Source organism: Scedosporium apiospermum, assembly GCF_000732125.1.
Source record: "Scedosporium apiospermum strain IHEM 14462 chromosome Unknown SEQ_SAPIO_0087, whole genome shotgun sequence".
Taxonomy (NCBI): Eukaryota; Fungi; Ascomycota; class Sordariomycetes; order Microascales; family Microascaceae; genus Scedosporium; species Scedosporium apiospermum.
In genome coordinates this window covers 1,077,285-1,097,367 of record NW_015971788.1, presented here as the reverse complement: position 1 = coordinate 1,097,367, position 20,083 = coordinate 1,077,285, and the positions used below count along the sequence as shown (strand labels likewise).

At 51.9% G+C, this 20,083-nt stretch overlaps 1 protein-coding gene and 1 pseudogene across 1 annotated transcript; both read left to right on the top strand.

The window, feature by feature from the left end:
* Positions 1–216: 216 nt before the first annotated feature.
* Positions 217–2,456, top strand: SAPIO_CDS2987 (Duf803 domain membrane protein; the record flags this gene model as incomplete). Its single annotated transcript, XM_016785878.1, has 2 exons — positions 217–1,069; positions 1,171–2,456. The coding sequence occupies 2 exons, from the start codon at positions 217–219 to the stop codon at positions 2,454–2,456; spliced, it is 2,139 nt and encodes a 712-aa protein (XP_016644660.1).
* Positions 2,457–16,617: 14,161 nt separating this feature from the next.
* SAPIO_CDS2986 lies at positions 16,618–19,224 on the top strand (annotated as a pseudogene; the record flags this gene model as incomplete).
* Between the last annotated feature and the right edge of the window lie 859 nt (positions 19,225–20,083).

Here is a 20,083-nt window from a genome sequence, read left to right as displayed (position 1 = left end):
GCTCCTCGACGCCCCCCTCCCGCACCACGCATCCCTTCCAGATGGGATTTTTAGAGTCGCGAAACGATTCTCCGTTATCGAGTTGTGTGTGAGAGTAGGGACACTCTACCATCAGGCCGTTTCCGGCCACCCGGCGCGAGCCTAGCTCGCCAGCAGCACTTTCCTCTCTGGCCTACGATTGGCAATTCGCCGAGAGCTTGACTTTCGGTGCCCACGATGGCTCTCCTGTTCACGAGCGGCTTCGCCGGCGTATACTCGAATACGACCTTGACGGACCCTCCAGACGACCAACCCCCCGACGAGGAGCTTCGGAATTGGTCCTCACTGATAGGCATCGTGACGGCAATCGTCGGCAATGTGCTCATCGCCTTGGCCCTTAACGTGCAGAGGTATGCACATATCAGGCTCCATCGCGAACGCCACAGGATAAAAGAGCAAGCGAGACAGGCCGAGCGACGGGCGAAGCATTCGTCTTACAACGCTTCGTACTATGGGGCTTTTGACAGCAACGGCTCTCCGGCAGAGTCACCTGCGAGGAACGGTCTAGTCGATTATGACCCTCCCAGCGGCGATAACGGGCCCAGTGCTCGTCGGCCGTCACAAGCTAGGCCTGCGCCTATCTCGCGGACCACCTCCGAGCTATCAGATCCTCCGTCCTCCTCGTATCTAAAGTCTACGTATTGGTGGTTGGGACAGGTCCTGATTACGCTGGGCGAGATGGGCAATTTCCTAGCCTACGGCTTTGCCCCTGCCTCTATCGTGTCGCCGCTCGGCGTGGTGGCCTTGATATCCAACTGCATCATTGCCCCGATGCTGTTCAACGAGAAGTTTAGACAAAGGGATTTCTGGGGCGTCGTTATTGCTGTTGGCGGCGTGGTGACGGTCGTGCTAAGCGCGAGCCAGCAAGAGGCCAAGCTGGATCCTCATGACGTGTGGGATGCAATTACGACGCTCGAGTTCGAAATCTATCTAGCCGTGACAGTTTTTCTCATAATACTCTTGATGTGGATGAGCTCCACAATTGCCAACCGTACTATTCTAGTTGACCTGGGGCTGGTTGGCCTATTTGGTATGTCGCAAGTCCCAAGTCTCAGGCTCTTGATGAATTCGAGATGAAGAAGCCATCCTGCAAGCCGAGTCCCCTCATACTAACATCGAAATCCGACTTAGGTGGCTACACTGCACTAGCTACTAAGGGTGTCTCGTCCATGCTCTCTTCTACGCTATGGAGAGCTTTTACGACACCAGTGACGTATGCTCTTCTTCTTATTCTTCTTGTCACGGCGATCATGCAAATCCGATATCTAAACAAGGCGTTGCAACGATACGACTCAACTGTGGTTATCCCGATTCAATTTGTCATGTTTACGCTATGCGTTATTATTGGTAGCGCTGTGCTCTACCGAGACTTTGAGAGCACAACTGTGACCCGGGCTATCAAGTTTGTTGGCGGTTGTCTCTTGACCTTTTTCGGAGTGTTCTTAATCACGAGTGGACGGCCACCCCGACACGACGATGACGAGGAATTTTACCACGATCTCGACGACGCGGAGGAGGCTATTGGGCTCCTCGAGCAAGACCAGACCGGCTCCAGCAGCTCTGTGCGATCGCGCAGGTCATCCCGGTCGTCTCGATCATCTCGGATTAATTTTACAGACGCCTTTGTCAAGCCATTCAGCATCCAGCGCGACAGCGGCGTCCCGACACTCCGGGCCCCTATTTCGGGAGCACCCAAACTGTCGTCATCGAACGACGTCGGACAGTCGGCGCCTCATCCCTGGCGCGCATTGTACGATGATGACATCAGCGCAACCCACCACACACAATCGCTACGAGATCCAGCCATGCCGCGCCTTTCCAGGGAAAACTCAGCGACGTCGGATAGGCTCTTTACGGAGCCGTCGACGCCACGGAACGGCGGCGCGGGGTCCCTTCAACAATATGTTGACGACCAACAACAGCAACAACAACAACAACCATTACTAACACAACAACCAACAACGCCGACGCCAAGGCCGTCGACGGCTAAACTTCACAACCGACACCTTAACGGCCCGTTGATATCACCGTCTCCCCTATCCTCAACGGTCTCGGCCGTGGTAAAGGATACTTTGAGGCGACATGGGGACAATCCCATGATGCACAATACGTCGCTGAGCCGGATCAGGTCGAGCATCAGGGCGAGCTTATACATTTCCGACGACGACGAGGAAGGGCATGAGGAGAGGCGGGGGAGCGGTGCGAGGGAGCCGCTCTTTGGAGACTTAACAGATGTTGAGGAGGGCAGTTCGCTGGCGGAGGGCCGCGATCGCCCGGATGACCATGAAGCGAAGAAGAGGACTCGGAGTCTTAGTGATACCCTGGGTGAGCTTTTCAAGATTAAGAGGAGGAGGGAAGACGAACATGGAGATGGCGGCGAAGAAGAGGATGGCGACGCTGGATCTGATGATAGATGAGTTTCTATCTTGATCGTATATTGTGGGACTTACTAGGTGGCTTTTTTTTTTTTTTTTTTGCTGTTTTCACTCTCCTTCTCCTTTCATTTTGCCCTCATTTTTCTCTTCTTTCTGTCTTCTAATAGCGGGCAAGGCATCCATTTGCATCCAAACTGAACTGATATTACTAGAATATTTAGACATAATCTTTTGTTTTGATAGTTGAGCGGTTGTAACAAGCAGGCGGAGCAAATGTCATTCCAACAGGGATTTCTGCCGACTCCCATTCTCCATCCCCGTGTTGTTGTCTTTCGGCCCATGTGATTGACGATCTCGCTGAGCTCCTCGGTATCCGCCTCCGATTCTCACATCTGATTGCAGATCGGCGCCAGACCGACGCCTCTTTCTCTGTCTTTCATAACCAAATCGAGCGTCGTGCATTTACAGTTTCGAAGCAGGACAGAAGAAGAAAGCAGGCCCGAGGAGATGGAAATAGGGAAAACTTGGCATCGACTCGGTTCCCTCCATCCGGTGGGTTATGAAGCCACGAAGGTGGCATTTTTCCCCAGACCATCCCCAGACGCCCCCGGATCTAGGCATCTCTTGCATGCGGACTCTGCCGCATGCTTAGTCTCGTTGCCGCGTGCCATTTTACGAAAAGAATCCGGGGAAGGGATAGAAAAATTACGGGGTTTTAGCCTCGCCTCACCTCACCTCACCTTATCCTAGGGCGGCCAGCTGGACCTTTTTTTCTTTTACGATTTCGCTCTTTCCCTACTCCGGTGACTGGAACGAGATGTCTTGCATATTCTGGAACCGGTGGACGGCCTAGAGTAGACGTGGGCCGAAGTGGAAAGAGGTTGCATTGCTTTGCCCTTCGGCCCATTGACTCCATTCTCACGATATTTTCTGGGGATGGTTTGGACGACCTCTGCGCCTCCCCTACTTCGTAAGACCAAACCTACGAAGTATACGGAGTGCGATTCCGAACCTAGGCCAAGCTTAGTACTTCGTACAGATACGCAGTCCCTTTCTAGATAACTTGCATGGAATCGAAGGAAGGATTCGTAGCTCTCCTGCAGCGGGACGCAATATCACGTTTCTTCTCTTGCAGTCTTACTGCAGGACTGCAGAGAGAGGAAAAAAAGAAAAGAAAAAAAGTTTACCGGTGGCTGGCGGAAGCCCAAAGCGAATCAGTGGCTCACCAACCCCCCGTTACATCAAGACCATGATGCCAATTTCGACTCGATGCAGCTCCTACAGCGAAGGGAAAGGGCTCTTACTCTCTCCCTCCGACTTCGTAGTCATAGCTGCCCTCTGCCTTCGCCACGAGCTTTTGGGACGGGACAGGCTGCGACGTTGTAGGACAGTCGACCTTTCCGTCTGCATCCTGAAGGATTCCCAAAGTTCGGGTTGGCGGGAAGAGAATGACGCGCACACCAGACGTCTTCTTTTTCCCTCGCTTCCCCTGTGATTATGAGCTTTTTCGGTAGAAGGAAAAAGATTACAGGCTGAGGCGAGCTGCAACTCCTTCCCACGATGCTACCGTGGGAAATCCTCTCCGCAACCACACGTTTTCGGGCTGGCGGGAGCGAGCAGCGCAGACCATTGTTTGACTTGTGGGAGGGACGGGATGAAGGAGAAGGGAATGTTTGTGGTCGTCGCACGCTTTCTTTTTTGTCTGTGGAACAGTGGGCGTTCGATAGTGCGACTGCACGAACGTGGCATTTTGTGCCTTGCTTATTGAGATGGGACGGGAAAAAGCGTGGGATGAAACGTCGAAGCTGCCATTCTCACACCATGAGGAAAAAGTGTTGGTGTTTTTTTCTTGGAGGGGGCGTGGATGGTTTCAGTGCGAAGTAGGGATCGGCGTGGCAAGCCACACCCAGACATTGACAAGATGGGGCGGCGAATTCGATTTGGTGGTTGATATTGGGGATCTGGGATGTTGCCTGGGGGAGAGAGAGCATGGACATGGACTCGATGCCGCACCGAGGTAATTTCACTCATTTTCATGATAGTTTGCTGAGTTACTTGGAGGACTACGGTTCAGGAGAAGGAAGATCCCAATTCCTCTCCCCGGGCGGCTAGAGAAAAGTTGCCCGGCTCGATGAGCATTGAGAATCCTCTACCCAGCAACCCCAGTCGACCGAGATGTAACCCACCGCCCGATGTTGCTTGCTCCCTTCGAAGGCTCGAGGCATCAAGGATGTATTTATTATGAGCTGGTTGAACTAGTTCCAAGGTTTTTGGCACAACCCGTTGTGCTGGGGAGAAAAGTGCCGCCCAGCTGTAAAATTAGCCCGGTGATAAGTTATCTCGTTTCCAAACATTTGCGCGGGCACGGCTTCGCTTGGTGCCGTCTTTTACCAAAGTTATCATCGACTATTATTATTATTCGCATTCCAGGTTATAGGAATGCCTGCTCGTAAGCGAGACGGTACGACAGCTTGGAGCTCGCCAATGGATAGCAACATTGAGATAACCGAAAGATTGCGTCAATGGCAATGCGCACTGCGTGGTCAGTCCACTTGGCCGCGGTATCTCGTGCGGGAAGGTGCCAACGACGCGCCCTCGCCTGCCACATTGAGAGAAATAGGAGAATGATCAACAGTTCCAAGTTTGAACCTGTATCGCATTGCGTCTGCTATGCTGTATTACTTCGGAGTTCGGACGAAGCACGAAGCGAGGTAATACGACAGAAGAATTGGGAAGAGAAGAAGAAAACGAAAACCGGTCCCCCCCTTGCGTTCAATTGTCGACTTTGGATGGTTGGAGACAGGGGGTCCTCTCATTGCTCTTTGCGCACGGGCGGGTTCACGTTAGTCCTGACTGGTCCATCATCGACATGGGCACACAGTCGGCTTGCCATGGTGGACATTGGACGATGGAACGATGGACAAGGAATAATAGTTAAGTTTGTATTGTTGTACAGGTGGCTGAGGGGCAAACTCCTCGTTCACTTCACTCCTCTGGTACTCTTCGAAGTGTACGAAGTTGTTTACTTCGTACACTAGTGCTACGGGATGCCGGTACCGGGGAGAGATAGTGGGATGGGAATCCGTTCTTGTTGCTCCATGAATCTCAATGACGATCCTGATAGACATGGGTTGTAGATGGCTGGCAGGGCCCAGGGGTTACCTGTGGTTCTCTCGCTGCGGTGAGCACTTACTTGCACTGGGCATTGCAAAGGAATTCAATACACTACACAGGTATGTCAGTCCAAATCCAGAAGCTGGCGAGCTGCTCACTGGCAGCAGAATATGACGAAATCGGCAGGTTCGTGGGGGCTCCTGCATCTGAAAAGGAATCCTGCGGATATTGATCTTGTCCTCGTCAATATTTGATGTCCGACTTACACACTAATGTATGTGCAGGAGTGAATAGTTCACTCAAGGATCAACATCAGCAAGGGCTTCGCTTCGTACTGCGACTGTTTTCATACATAGTCAGCCCTTGTTCTTGACCGATGTGATAATGTGATGATACCCTATCATGGCACCAGAATGCCAGGTTCAGTCCCTGCCGCCACAGACCAGGGGTAAAGCAAGCTCCACGACGAAGCCGAGTCTGGAGAGACAGAGGCACAGGTCGCTCGAAGCTCAGAGCACAAGACTTGTCATGTCGGAGCCTCGGAGGGATGTGGAGGGCAAAGTCGACAGATTCTAGAATAAGATGGACCCAAAAACCGCGCAATCTGGAGTCTCCGACATCCCCCCAAATGACCCCCGTGCGCCAGGCTGGCCAGGCTAGTAGCTGAAACAGCTACACTAGTTTCCTTCAACGCAGGCGTCCCGAGTAAGCAAGCATCTAGGGCTCAAACGAGTTAGCGACAGATATCTGTTCATGTTTGTTTCTATTCTGTATTAAGGATTATATTTTTGGGTTCTGGAGCATCGTTTTTTGCTACCGAGCGATGTCGTTGAACGGAATTAGAACCGAGGGTGGACATGCAGCATCAATGCACGTCGAGCTCATCAAAAGCCATAGCTCTAAGCTGCAAGCTCTTGCATAGCTAATTTGAGACGAGGATACAGATTGTTGGAAAATTCCCTCTTCCTTCTTCTCTTTTCGCTTATTCGTAAACGTGATAGGCTGTTTCCATATTCGGATTCGAGCACTTGCATTTCTCGACTCTTTTGGAAGGCCTTGGAAGGCCGTGCAAGACCTGCGTCAAGCGGGATTGATTGCCTTAGGGAGGACGATTGATCATTGAGAGAGTTCCATCTTGGAGCTTGAGCTATTATGCAGTGTTATTGATGATGACTTTATGCACTAGAGATGTGCACTAGGCAACGGGCACTATTAGCACAACTGTCAATAGTTTGGCCCCCAAATGGTAAGTGAGCACGTTTCTCCTCCACGCTTGACATGGACACTACAGGTCGCAGTCACAGGTACAGTCCTTTCGCAGTGTAGTGTGCTCATACAAGGCCGCATCGCACGATAGTCGTCACTCTCGTCCTCCGTAAACAATCCCGATCCCACGTTGAACTACGAAGTAGTGCAACTTGATATGATTGCAACGATTGAGGACAAACAACCTCCAAAGCTAAACCTCTCCAGGCCTCCCCTGAATAGAACATTGAAGGACTGCGCTCTCAGGTCAGCGTTCCTAGCTCCTCGATTGCCGCCAGCCTTTCCCTGCTAAACCGCCCCCCGCTCCGGAAACCCCGCTGTCGCTCCAAGGATCCTCCCTTTAACAGGATGGATCAGTTTGCTCAGGCACAAGATACACTAAAATGTCGTTGGGCTCAGGCGGTCAGACACTGATGATTCGCGCCCCCAACTGTCAAAAAGTGCAGTGGGACCAGCACGCGGCGCTAAGACACCCGGGCGGCCGACATCGTTCAGAAGCCCCAAACACTCCTTCCATCACAGTGAATTCGTGGCAGTGTTTCAAAACGCGACGAGCTAAGATATTTTAGCTCATCGTCGGGTTACCGGCCTAGTGGCTCGCCCAATGGACAAATGGAGGAGAGACTCGGAGCATGCACGATGAGGGGAAAGAGGGATGTTGCTCATGGCACCACCTCGAGCAGTTGGCCAGACTTGATTTGACGATACCAGGAGACGAATCATTCCAGTCTCCGGGCGGTCGACTCTATTTTGAGGTGCGCCGCTGTCTCAGGAAACTCAACCATCTCCCGCTGTCGTCTCCTAACCCAAGTGATCGGCACCGAAAAAGAGGCCACGCGAAGCTTCATCTTTCGAGTTTGGCGACGCACTAGTGTAAGAGGACAGACGGCTGGCCAGATCTTTACCATGTGTCCCCCCTCTCGATACGAGCAGGATTCTGCGTATGAAGTAGTAGCGTACTTCGGTGCTTCAATAGCCTGAGGCATATTGAGGCAAATTATAGGTCTATAGTTGAAAACCATTATCATCATGATCAATCACACAAAAAGATGGTCACATAGAGCACATCAATGATCTGTCCCACAGACGTCGTGGTAGCACTCAAGCCCGTCGGCCCGCCCGTGGAAGGCTGGCTGGGAGGATGCGTACAAACCGGCTCTGGGCACTTCCAGACCCTCCAGCCGCCCACAGTTGCCTGTCTCAGCCTCTGCTTTGTGCCTTTTTTCCACGGCATCAGTACCGGAACTTGGGCAGATCCGTCATCCTCTGAAAGAAGCGCCCGAAACTGAATCAAGTACCGACTTTATCCTCCGTGGACCTTGATAGATGTGATAGACGTGATAGATGTCAGGCATCCCACGCACGACCCTCCTTCTGCCAGCCTGGCCAACGTTGGCGCCCTAGCGCTGAATTGCCTGAGAAGAATAGTGGATTGCCCCTTGCCCTTAATACACGGGTGGGGAGCAAAGCACCCCTAAGATAATATCAAATCCTCCTAGTAGTACTACCCTCCACGAACCATCCACACTCGGATCTGAGAGCTGAGCTCAATCTCACAAAGTATCGAGCAAAGAATGCTTGCGGAATTCCATAAATACAAATGAGAAGGCAAAAATTGTCCGGTGCTAATTGCCAGGATGGTTGTGAGAAGCTCAGACCTTCCCCGGAAAGCCCGAACGATATCTCCTTACTTTCAACTACCTAACGCTAGGGGTTAATGTGTTGTTCGATAAAGCCTGGCTTGACCTGCCATATTATAGGGATCTTTAGGTGGAGCGAGCAATGGCCGGCCACGCCTGGCGCTGTGTTGCTGGCTTCCAAGAGGAGAGGACAAACCAACCACCACCAACCATGCTGTGCTCGCTGGCCGAACCTTGGAGATCAAGTTCTTTTGTCCCTCACTCTTGTCGAAAGCAAAAGCACTGTGCTAGCTATGTTCCTTGCCCCTGTCGACGTCACATCGTGAGATTCCCGGGGACTTCAAGGTTGTATCGTCGGCCCATTTTTGTGCGTACTGTGGACTAACTCGCGCCCGGAGACGGAGACGGAGAGGTCTGGTACCTTTTTGGCATCCCGTGTCAAGTACATAGTGCCCATCCTGTGGATTACACCGTGAGGCTAAAGGCCAGCCACGAATCCACAATCTTTCCAGGTACTTCGTACTTCATACTCGTGCCCTGCGCACTTCCATCCACACAGACGTGCCAATTCTGGGTCGCTGGGGTCCTGGGTACAGCAGCAGCCCGTCCTGCAATGCCGTGCAAGATGCAGGAGAAAAAAGCATCGCTGCAAAAAGAAAAAAAAAAAAATCCACATTATTGGAAGCGCCACACGACCGGTCTTGTCGTCTTCTGCCGGATTTGTCAGTCCCGGATGCACTCTGCGCCCCAGTTCCTTGGTTGGTTTCGAGACATGGACTGGGAACAAAATCCGGCTTCCATCACACCGACTCTTCCCAACTTGAAAATCCTTTGAGCAAGGAAAGAAGGGCCAAAAAAGAAAAGAGAAACCCATCCCACGTCTTTCGCGTATTTTTGAGCAACTTCCCGCCGTTTTTTCCGTTAGCTTGTTTTTTTTAGTCCTTTGGTCCAAGCCAAAGCCACGAGAGACTAGCGTGTGCGTTGCGTCTAGTGTCCTTCGTCGTGTCGTGTTGCGAGAGCAAGTCTCGTGCTGTCGATTCTCGGTTGAAGACACACACGTCACGTTCCAAGGTAGTATTCTAGATAATTTCTTGCGTCTTTACGCCTTGTTGCATATAATCCTCTCCAGAAGAAGAAGCACCACTTGCGCTTTATGTCTCTTCAATTATTAGATCCGTCCAGGACAACCGCCTTTGCCAGCACCAGGGAAGAGATCTACATCGTAGTTGCAACGTTCTCTTTTCGTTTGGTGGAAGTTGACGTTTCGCACCAATGATCTCGAACTAGTGCCTCGGTACCAACAGGCATCGCGGATTTCATGCACCCCTTCCGCTAGTCCACCCTACTGCTCGAGCTAGGCAGGAAATGGGAATTTGAAGAGAGAGTTGCGTGTTGTACCTCGTAGCTCTTTGCGCTAGTATCGCTTCTTGCCAGGACGGGTTTCCCCTGGCTTTCCACATCCTTGGTAATGCCACTAATAGGCTCAAACGGGGCTTCGAGGACACTTTGAGCAGGTGGAGCACCAGTGTCGTCAAGAGCCAGGTTCTCAACCACAAACCCTTGCCTCTGAAGGCCCTCAGCCACCACCCAAGAGGAGTGATACACACTAACTATGTAGGAGGGGAGATTTGTGCAGGGTGGAGGAGACGTTGATCGCTGGCTGCCAAAAGCACGCTATTAACAGCCCTTGCCCAGAATACTATGAAATAATCTGTAACAGCAACTATGTACGATGTACGAGCCAAAATGCTTTCTGGTCGCTTGTTGTGCAAGCCATTCCATACTCGGGGACGTAATGCTCTTCTTTTATAGTGACAACGAAGTGCCGTACTGGCGACTGAATCAAACCATGCTAGATCTAGGGAGAAAAATCAAGAGTCGTTGTACTGGATGTCCCAGGAGTTTAGTTCCACCTCAAAAAAGAAAAAGTCACGACTAGCAGGATAATCATGGATGGATCTCCTGCACACCACAGAGTAGCATCCAAGATCACGCACTTCCACGAGAATGGAAAAGCACACATCCATGGATCTCACCAGTTTACAACACACACGAAGTACGTAATCCACTCATCACTGGCAGGCTTTCTCATGGGTCCTCAGGATCAATCCTTCAAAGTACATTGTTATGCTCAACATGGAACCAGGCCCCGCAGCGAGGTTGCAATGGCATCCGCCGTAACATTCGCCCGGGTTCCCGGCCTTCTGTGCCCAGGTGGTTTATAGGGCCGGCGGCGTTGCGGGTCCAAGGAAGGAGGAGGAAGGGGGAAAAGGTCTTCCCCTCTTTGGCTACGTTGCTTCGGGTCGGAGCTACGGCTTAAGGATTCCTCCTTCTTGCTCTCTGTGAAGTGTCAGAGCCGTGTTCCTCAATCCCTCGTCCGAGTCTCTTCCGATAGAGTCCCTGTTCAAGAGAATCGAAGCCTGTTATCATTGTTCTCGACTGGGACAAGCCCCCACCTATGCCTCCTTATCTTTGACTAATCCTATACCGAGAATTGTCGACGATAGCAAACGAGGAAGGTCGCTCGACGAAGTACACTACATAGTGTTGTTAGTGTATTTGCAGGGGAAATATGTCGGGATCTGCACACAGAAAGCCCCGGCTCAGTGGGTTTCACTGCTACAGGTACCTCGTCGCGATGGTGGATCATGGAAGTGAACACAATTGTTACTCCACTGTCTTGCCTAACGGACGTAAGTAAGCGTAACATCAAGAATCGATTGGGTTTACCGAGTACAGGAACGGGATATCCGCCTCGATGTCTTTTTATAAATAATAAAAAAAGCAGCAGATTCACCGTGAAGGTGGCAGGGAGTCTCGATCGGCTTCGCAAAACGTGGTTTGGGGATAGGCTGCAGATGAGGACTGGGAGGTTTTCTATTGTTTGGCAGGTGGGAAAACCCACTTTCCGATCTGGAAGAGTCAAAAAGAACGTTTGTATGGGCAGGGATAACAAAGTACTTCGTATGAAGCATGCTACGAAGTAGAGAGGACGGTCCCCTCATCGTATTAGATACTTTTCACGGCACCAGAATTTCAGGCATTCCCAGGTACTCGGCACTTACACCATTTTTTCAAAGCTCTCTCCAAAAGACTGGGAAAATCAAATTGATTCGAAATGTCTGTGCGCGAGAACAGAAGCCCTGTGGGTACCGGGGAAGCTCCTCCACAAGGGCTAGAAAGCGACCAGAAGTGCAGACAAGTCTCGCCAGATTTGGATATGCCAGGCCGGATATCTGGTTGCCCTCCACCCAGCTTGTGCATTTCATGCACGGTGCAGGGAGGCTCTGGGTTGTCTGTCCTTGCCGTGCCGGGATACGCACAGAGGATGGATGAGCCATGTCAAAAAGAAGATCGGGTTCAAACGCATCCAATTTACCACTCACTATTTTTTACAGAGACTCAAACACGTGCGCCCTCTTACTTTGTACGGGGCAATTGAACAAGGCCTATTTCTACATCAAATTGTCTATTTCTATTTGTAAAGCGCCGAATTCTAAGCTCTCTGCTCCGAGAGCGCCGAGACTTGACCGTGTATGCCTCCGATGGGTCTACCCCGCTCGACAGGAGGAAGCACAACAGTAATGCTCGCATCATGAACACTCCATGCGAGTATGCAGAATAGATGACTTACACTCCTAAGAGTCCATTCTTGAATTAAATCGCTCAGCACGGAAATTCAAAGTTCAAAGCGTCCTGCAGACACGAGAAACTGGAACGATTAGCACGTTGACCGTCTAACTGACAGGCATTATACCACGTAAGCAAAGTACTTGTCCGGTCTTGGTGTCCGAGACCTCGTCTGACGAAGAAGCAAGAGCTTAAAAGAAGCATGGCCCGATGCTCTTGCATTTCGGTCTTGCTCTTCCGGACTCGGTAACACAATCCTCCTGTACATGTGTGTACAAGTATACGCTCGGTTTTGGGGGTGGGGGGGGAGTCTTAAAAAAAAAAAAAAAAAAAATTAAATGGGACAAAGACACTTGGACAATGGAACATGCTTCTTCTCCCACTTGAGGTCGAGTTCGGCTTTTGAGGACTGAGCTCTATATACTTCGTAGAGGCAAAGGGCGGGATCCATGCTCTTACCTGCCACTGTTCCTGGATTTTTCTTGTTTCGTCCTGGTGCTACTCAGGGAGCGTCGTCAATTGGCTAAAATGGACTGCATCTTGGTAAGATGGCGCCGCCCTTCGTCAGGCCAGGGCATGATGCACCGTCGCCGACCAAGGTCCACTACGAAATACAAAGTACACGTTGAATGAACATCGAGGTCCTTCCAAGTTAGCTAAAGTGATATTGCCCCATACAATTGGAGAAGACCAAGGACATTGTCAAAAGTGCTAGTGTAAGTCAGAGGGGACCTACTCGATTAAGAAAAGAATTTACTTGGTAGGATCCCAGATCAAAAAAAGAAGTCGTGGTGGGCGGAAGGGAGGAAGGTGGGATTGGGGATATCCCGCTCCTCCATTCCTCCTGCCTCCTGCCTCCTGCCTCCTTCCTCGATCCCTGTGATTTCCAATCGCCACTCGCAGTCGCGGTTGTACTTGGGAAGTTCGAGTCGGAGTCCGCTACGTGTTGCCCCTACGGATACGTTCCGAGCCCTCGGTACATGGAGATAGGGAGACCCGTTCACATGAAAGAGAAAGAGGAATCCAGGCAGGTTGGATATTTTGAAGTCGAGGGCTTGGGCAGTTGCGGGCCGGGATTGTGGGCTTTGGTGGGACGTTTAGGGAAGATCACCGCGTCCTTTGGAAGTTGACACTAAACTCGAACAGTAATGGTAAGGATGCAGAGGTCTCAACGAGTACGAAAGTTTAGGGATGGCGCGTCGGGTGTGGTGCTCACTTCCAAGCCACCCTTGTGGACTTCGGTAGTGTGGTCCACTCCAGAGTACGAAGTGACATCAAACCCTGTTGCTGGAATTTCGAATGGCAGGTGCGATTCGCAACAAACCGCTTCGGGGACAGGTAAGGAATGAACATCCCAATATCTGGGATTAACTTGATGGATGATGCACCGACTCGACACTTCCTCATCGTAATGTTATGTTGCGTGTAGTTTGGGCCCTTCCTGCCAAATCCGGAGCGTATAAGTCTTGCTTGGCAGGGTACTTCCTAGATGGTCTTCTTCATAGGTCATAGTGTACAAGCAATCAAATGCTATTGATGCCAATAGCTAGCCACTATTGTGTTCTCCGTACCCGTGTACACTTGCACGAAGTACGAAGTAATGGTGTCCCACATTGGCAGCACCATTAAAGTACAGGGCTGGGTACAGTCACACTTGAGGGCTTGGTACATCTCGAACCAACCTCAAGCTCATCCATTCTCAACAAACTGCTATTCTTGCAGCACGCCTCGTTTGACATCAACCTGCGCCCTGGGGAAAAAAAATTACGGAGTAGGTGAAACTGGAAAAGACGAGCAGCTCCCTTGCTAGAGCTCAACAACCCCAAGGGACCCGAGGTTCGGAAACTCTCCGAGGGGAAAGAAGAACGAGCATATGATATTTCCTCGAGGTTGTGGCTTTCTTCCGTGTCTCCGCGCATCCTTTAGCGACCACTGACTTGGGCTTCCCACCCTCCCTGATGCTTCTTTGGGGTTAGTTGAGCCGCTGTCTGTTCCAGACTTGTTTTCACTACCCCGACGTCGCGGGGACGTCATCTCTCTGCGCCGGTGACCCTAACCTATTGTTGTCTAGACACCAGCAAAAAGTCACAGCCACGATCTGGGGAAAGGGTGTAGAGGGAGGGAGAGGACTACGATAAACCTAAAAGATCTGGTCGATTTACCCCTCCGAGGCCACATCTGACGTCGATGGGTTGCTTCATCCCCGGATTCACGAGCATCGACCACACTTAAACACACTGCCGACATATACACACACACATATATATATATATCCTCAGCCCGTGAGAAAAGGAAGATGAAAAAGCTGCATCATCTGCTGGAGCACCGTATATGCTTGCAGAAGAGCGGCGACCGACAGTTATTTCTCTGGTCGTCCAAGAGTTTCGGAGGTCGTTCCGAGAGTCTCAATAACACCCATTCGCATATACCCTTTCTTCTCTATTGATTTCCCCAGAAGAGCCCAATTTTCGACTCCTTTCCCACCATCCATTCGTCCATCCCAGACTATTTGTTTACGAGGCGGGGTGCATCTACGTTGCCATTGCCGTGGTCTTCTACTGGTACGGTCGTTCCATATTGCTGGCCCATTTCCGCTCCGTCCACCCATTTTTCCTTACTGCATGCATCCACCTCGCGTTCTCGACGAACAAAAATTCGCCGTACGAAGGATTAATATCGATTCCCAATTAATCCGGGCACGCGACTGGGTTAGGGCCAAATTAAGCGGCCACCAATCCACTCTCGCGTGGTCAGACGCTGAACCATCTACCAATTGATCTTTCCTTTCTCCCTGCCCCAGAGTCGCAGTGTCCCAGAGTACCCAGCGTGTGAGGGACGGCGTTGGTTTCTGGGGCCGAATACCACCGGGACGCGATATTTACCTGTCCTTGTTATATTCTTAGCATAGCACCCCATATTTCGCCTATTATCACTTGCAGCTTCATTTCCATTCTCTTGGTCCACTAATCTGGTTAGGCTGTGCTGTTGTTATTGCCTTTCGCTCTCACTAACCGGCCCGATCAGAGACGGACGGTCGAACGAGGGCGGATCAGATTTCGAGCCCTTCCAGACATTCATTCCACCAGCAGCAAGCACGGAGTATATTGCCGAGTATAGCTCTTCTCATCTCACAGAGGCGCCGAGAGTGCATGAAGTACGTGCTTCGTAATCCTGCGCTGTTGCACGACGTCAAAATATCGCCAACCCCCGATCCTTTCCCACTTTGAGGGTGCGAACGGTCTCTCTCCCACGGCACGACCCGAGCCCGCTCTCCTCTTCTTTCTTCTTACCTCGACTGATTCCGACTCCCGTCGACCAAGCAGAAGGCGGGTCGTCATTCCGGGAACTTTCAAACGACTGCACTCCATCCATCACGAAGCCTGCTTGATCATCGACCTATTGATAAGAACGTCGAGGACCAGGCCTCATCGCGCACAATTGCTTGCGGCGGATGTACGAAATCATATCCTATGCTCACTCTTCCTCTGTAACCAACAGTTCCAACCTCACAGCCCCGATGCGAAGGCCAGCCATAGTGGGTCTCTCATTTTCTGGCTAATTACGGTCATCGAGTCCTGGGTAACTGGATGGGAGAAGCAACGAGCCAGGGATACTCCTGCCACCCACCAAGTTCGCTGCACTCCCAGGAGTGAGTGGCGTGTGACAGTGTATCCTTTCTCTGTGTCACTGTGGCCTGTCTCCTCCCTCCTCCCCGGATCCTGGTCACAACATTGAACTCACCCTCCCCCCCCCTGCTAGTACCAGCATACTGCGCCAAGTACACTACGAAGTACACTACGAGCCCAAACACCAGCGGATCCCCCTCCCTTGTGGGAACTGAGCCCATCCTTCAAGGGGCCCCCTTGGCAGCTGGAGAAAACCACCCGACGAGGGGGAAAACAGAACAAAAGAAGAATAGACTAAACGGACAGATCTCTTCCATCAAGCTGCGCTGCTTGCTAGGCCCGGAGTATTATTACATCGGACCCAGCTCCTGCACCGGCAAAGATAACTGGAGGTCCGCCTCTCTCTTTTTTCCCCTCCGAAACTCATTTCAAATTCTTGCCACATGCAGTGTGCAGTCTTATTATCTACCAGACCAAACACTTGAATTCTTCGGATCCCCTCCCGTCCCCAACCATATAACGCAACGAGGATAGACAAGGGAACCCAGAAACTCTACTACTGAACCACACTTTCGAATATATTGTCCCCAGCTGGACCTCCTTCCCCTCTCACCCTTCGCCTCGCCTGGTTTCACTCTTCCCTTTTGCAGGTTCCTCTCCCTTTGATCTGCGAGGCGGGACAGAACAGCGCGAAGCAACACTTATAAGAAAAAGACCGTTCGACAAAAAAACGGTAAACGCAACAACACAGACACCACCTTCCGTGCATGCCTCTCACACAACCTCCCCACTAGGTACTTAAGCTAGGTGAACTATTAGGGAACATTCTGCAACGCCAAAGCGAAGAAAAAAAAATTATCGACCCAAGGATTCGAAGCCTGTATCCGAGCTCCGCGGCTCGATCAGTGCCCAGTGCATTAAGTCGAGATGTGGGCCGCAGCGGCACCACTGCCGTATTATTCGGCGTACCGTCCTACGAGACGGAAAGGGAGTACCAACGAGGCAGGAAAAGATGGTTCATCCCTATCTCACGCGTCAAAGACCCAGCCATCCGGCGCTGTGGCCTCCAAAACGGCGGATGCGCCAGCAACTAGTCCACCGCCTTCTACACCTTCAAATATAGCTATTGAACTACTAGGGCCAGCTGTCGAAGGACCCCCGTCGCCACGAAGACTCCGCGCCCTAAGTAATAAAGTGAAACAGGCGTCCACTGCCGAGAAGCATCGCAGTCACCACCCTTCGCTGTCTGCATCTTCCGCCCTCTACCACTCACCAAACGCTGAGCGACCTGCATGGGATCAAGTTCTCGACAACATAACACTATCTCGCCGCTCCTCTGGACGCTCTACATCCAGCAGTATGCCGTCACGCGAGCGACCTGACAGCGTCCAGATCCTAGGGAAGGCGATTTTTGGCAGGAAGGGTCGGTTAAAGCGAGAGAGCAGCGCCCACAGCTCGTCTGGTAGCTCCCTATACTCGGGCGAGTTGGTGATGGACGGCCCCTCGCAGAACAATAAGGACCACTTTATTCCAGCGCTCTTTGGACGCCGAAAAGCCGCCAAATCCGACCCTTATAGGGATTTGAGTATGTCGGCCGCCGCGACACCAACACCCGGAAAACCGCTCATCTCTGGGCCTTACAACTTTCAACATGTTACTCACACCCGTCGCGACCACCTTCCGAATTTGCAACGAGCGAGCCGCATGGAGCTTGTCGCCGAGTTTTCCACGCTGAAATCGGCGCCTCAACCCGCTGACATACCATATGATTATAGCTATATGGGTGGAAATAATGCGGAAGCTGAACCCCACACAAGGATCTTCGTGGATCGACCAACACTTCGGACGAGGCACACGGCTCCTCAGACGGGCCCTCGTCGGTTGGTCAAGGCATCAAAGTCTCAAGAAAATCTCCGTGCCATTCCACCACGACCACCGCGGCCTCCGAGGTCTCCGATCATCGAGTCGGTGGAATCCCAGTATCACGCCCCGCCGATTCCGCCGCCGCGATTGTCGAGCCGGCAGTCTATCCGATATGGTGGTTACGATCCTTTAGAGACGACCACTCTCGAACGACCCATGACCAGCTATGGAGCCTTCCGCCAGCCAGAGCCCTTCCGGTTCGCGCATGAATCCCACGAGCCACCCATGACATCACACGGCTACATACCATCGCCCGTGATGTACGAGGAGACTTCGCCCCAGTCCGATTACCTCCACGCGATGACAACTCCCGACGACGAAGCTTGGCCGCTAACACCGCCCGCGCCTCTTCCTCCTACCCCGAAGATGCTAGCCGGCGTGCCGGAAGAGGAGGAATCTCGGGTCTCGCGAAAGGAGCGCTCAAGCGTTCTCAGCACGAGCTCATCCATAAGACGCAGCCAGTCCGTTCCTCAGTTGCGCCATCTGTCTCAGGATGAGCAGCCCAAGACGTCCCAGCGCCGGCCTCCTAGTTCTGGATCAGATACCCTTGGCAGATTTGATTTGTTTGCGGCTCAGCGTGCGTTGAGAGCGGCTGCTCGCGAGGAGGACGAGGCGGAGGCCCCATGCAGGTCGAGCTGGGAAGATGACATTGACTACTGCTATGAACACGAAGTTGAAGCGGATTGCCATTACGAGTGGACTCGACCTTCTCTCGACAATAGCTGCCGAGATGAACACGATGAGACTACGGCAATCAGGTTGGACACTGCTCGATCAGAGCAGAGTTACGCCTCCGGAAGCACCCCCGACGCTACGTCGGGTTTTTACCTAGCCCCCGACCAGTACGACCTGCCGGCGCTCAGCCCGGGCAGCCGCACTTCTATTAACGACCCCGAGGCGCTCACGCCGACGGCGCCGACCGTACTGGTGACATCGAACTTTTCGCTACCCCGCAACGAGATCGGCCTGCCGATCCAGAGGCCTCGCGCTGACTCACGCGCATCGAGCTTTAAAGAATCGCACGGATTCACCCTGTCGCCTTCGCTCCTCATCCCAACTGACTACCGACAGCAGATGATGATGTGCGAGGCTGACATGGCGGGTTACGATAACGAAAGTGCCTTTTACGTCGGGGGTTATCCTGCTTTCAACGACAAGGTGACGGCTGGTCACCATCACTCTTCCAGCACCGTGGACCGCGTCAGCACCTCGACGATTGGGACCGAGTCAACCGGCAGATCGGGAAGCAGCACCTCGGAGCCTCACCAGTCGATCGCGTCGGCATCAACGTCCTTCACGAGATTCACGTCCGAAAACTCGGACACTTGGAGTTCCAAGAGTCCAAAGAGTCCCAGGCTTGAAATGGCCAAGTACGGCAATGACTGTTCGTTTGTCGAACAAATGATTCCCGGACAGTCGCTTCCTCTGCAGTCGCCTCCTCTGCAGTCGACGGTCGATTTCGAAACTGCAGTTTTAGCTCGGGAGCCGAAGCTCAAGTCTCGTCTCGACATTGGCCGCCCCCGCGCCAAGACGACGAGTCTCACGACGCCGCCTCCCCAGCTGGGCAGGTTCTCACTGTTCCCCCGCCCAGACCCGATGAATCGGATCTAGCTTGATGCTATCATCCATCTGGATACCCGGGCCTAATCCGGGCAACACTCGTTTTTATTCGTTCCAAAATGGCGTTCGATTTCTTTCTTGCCCCTGAATAGACAGGCGACATATAAGCTAGCGAAGGTCTTTGCAAAAAAACCTTGCACTCGGCGTTTTCTTTTTTCCATCCTCGTTGGAGAACTGTTCCGAATGGTACCGACCCTATTCACCGCCGGGACCTTTTAACTATTTTTGGGTCCATGTTTCTCCTATGTGCCTATATTCTGCATCCCTGTTTTTTTCATACCACCTTGGGTATGTGTCAAAAATCTTCTGTTTGACTATTTCGAATTTTCCATCTTGTTTCTACTAGCGGGACGCATTTCTCCTCCTTTCTTTTCTTTTTTTCGGTTCATTTTCTGGGAACAAACATTCATAGAGCGCGGTTACACGGAGGCCAATCTTGTCGTCCTTCGCAAACGGGAAACCTCATTTCTTTCCTTCTTTCTTTTTCCACCTCTTTTCTTGTCTTTCTTTCGTGTATATGGAAAATTTTACTGGGGAAAGGAAGTGGCGGATCTATTGTCCAAGGGGTGTGTGTGTGTGTGTTTATATTTGAAGGGGGGAAACAAGAAGGGCAGAGTTTTCTGTGTGGCTGGCCATGATGGGATGAAAACACAACTGAGGAACTTGAAATCGAAAACAAGGGTGGCAGAATGTTATAAGCTCCGACCGAGTGCAAGGATGAAGCATCGGTATCTACTGTTCTTTTCTTCCCTTTATCGATGAATAAAAGAAAGTGGCTTGAAGATATACCACTAACAGCGAGCGCTCTGGTCAAAACTCGTTTGGCCTTCGGCCTCTTTTCGATGTGACA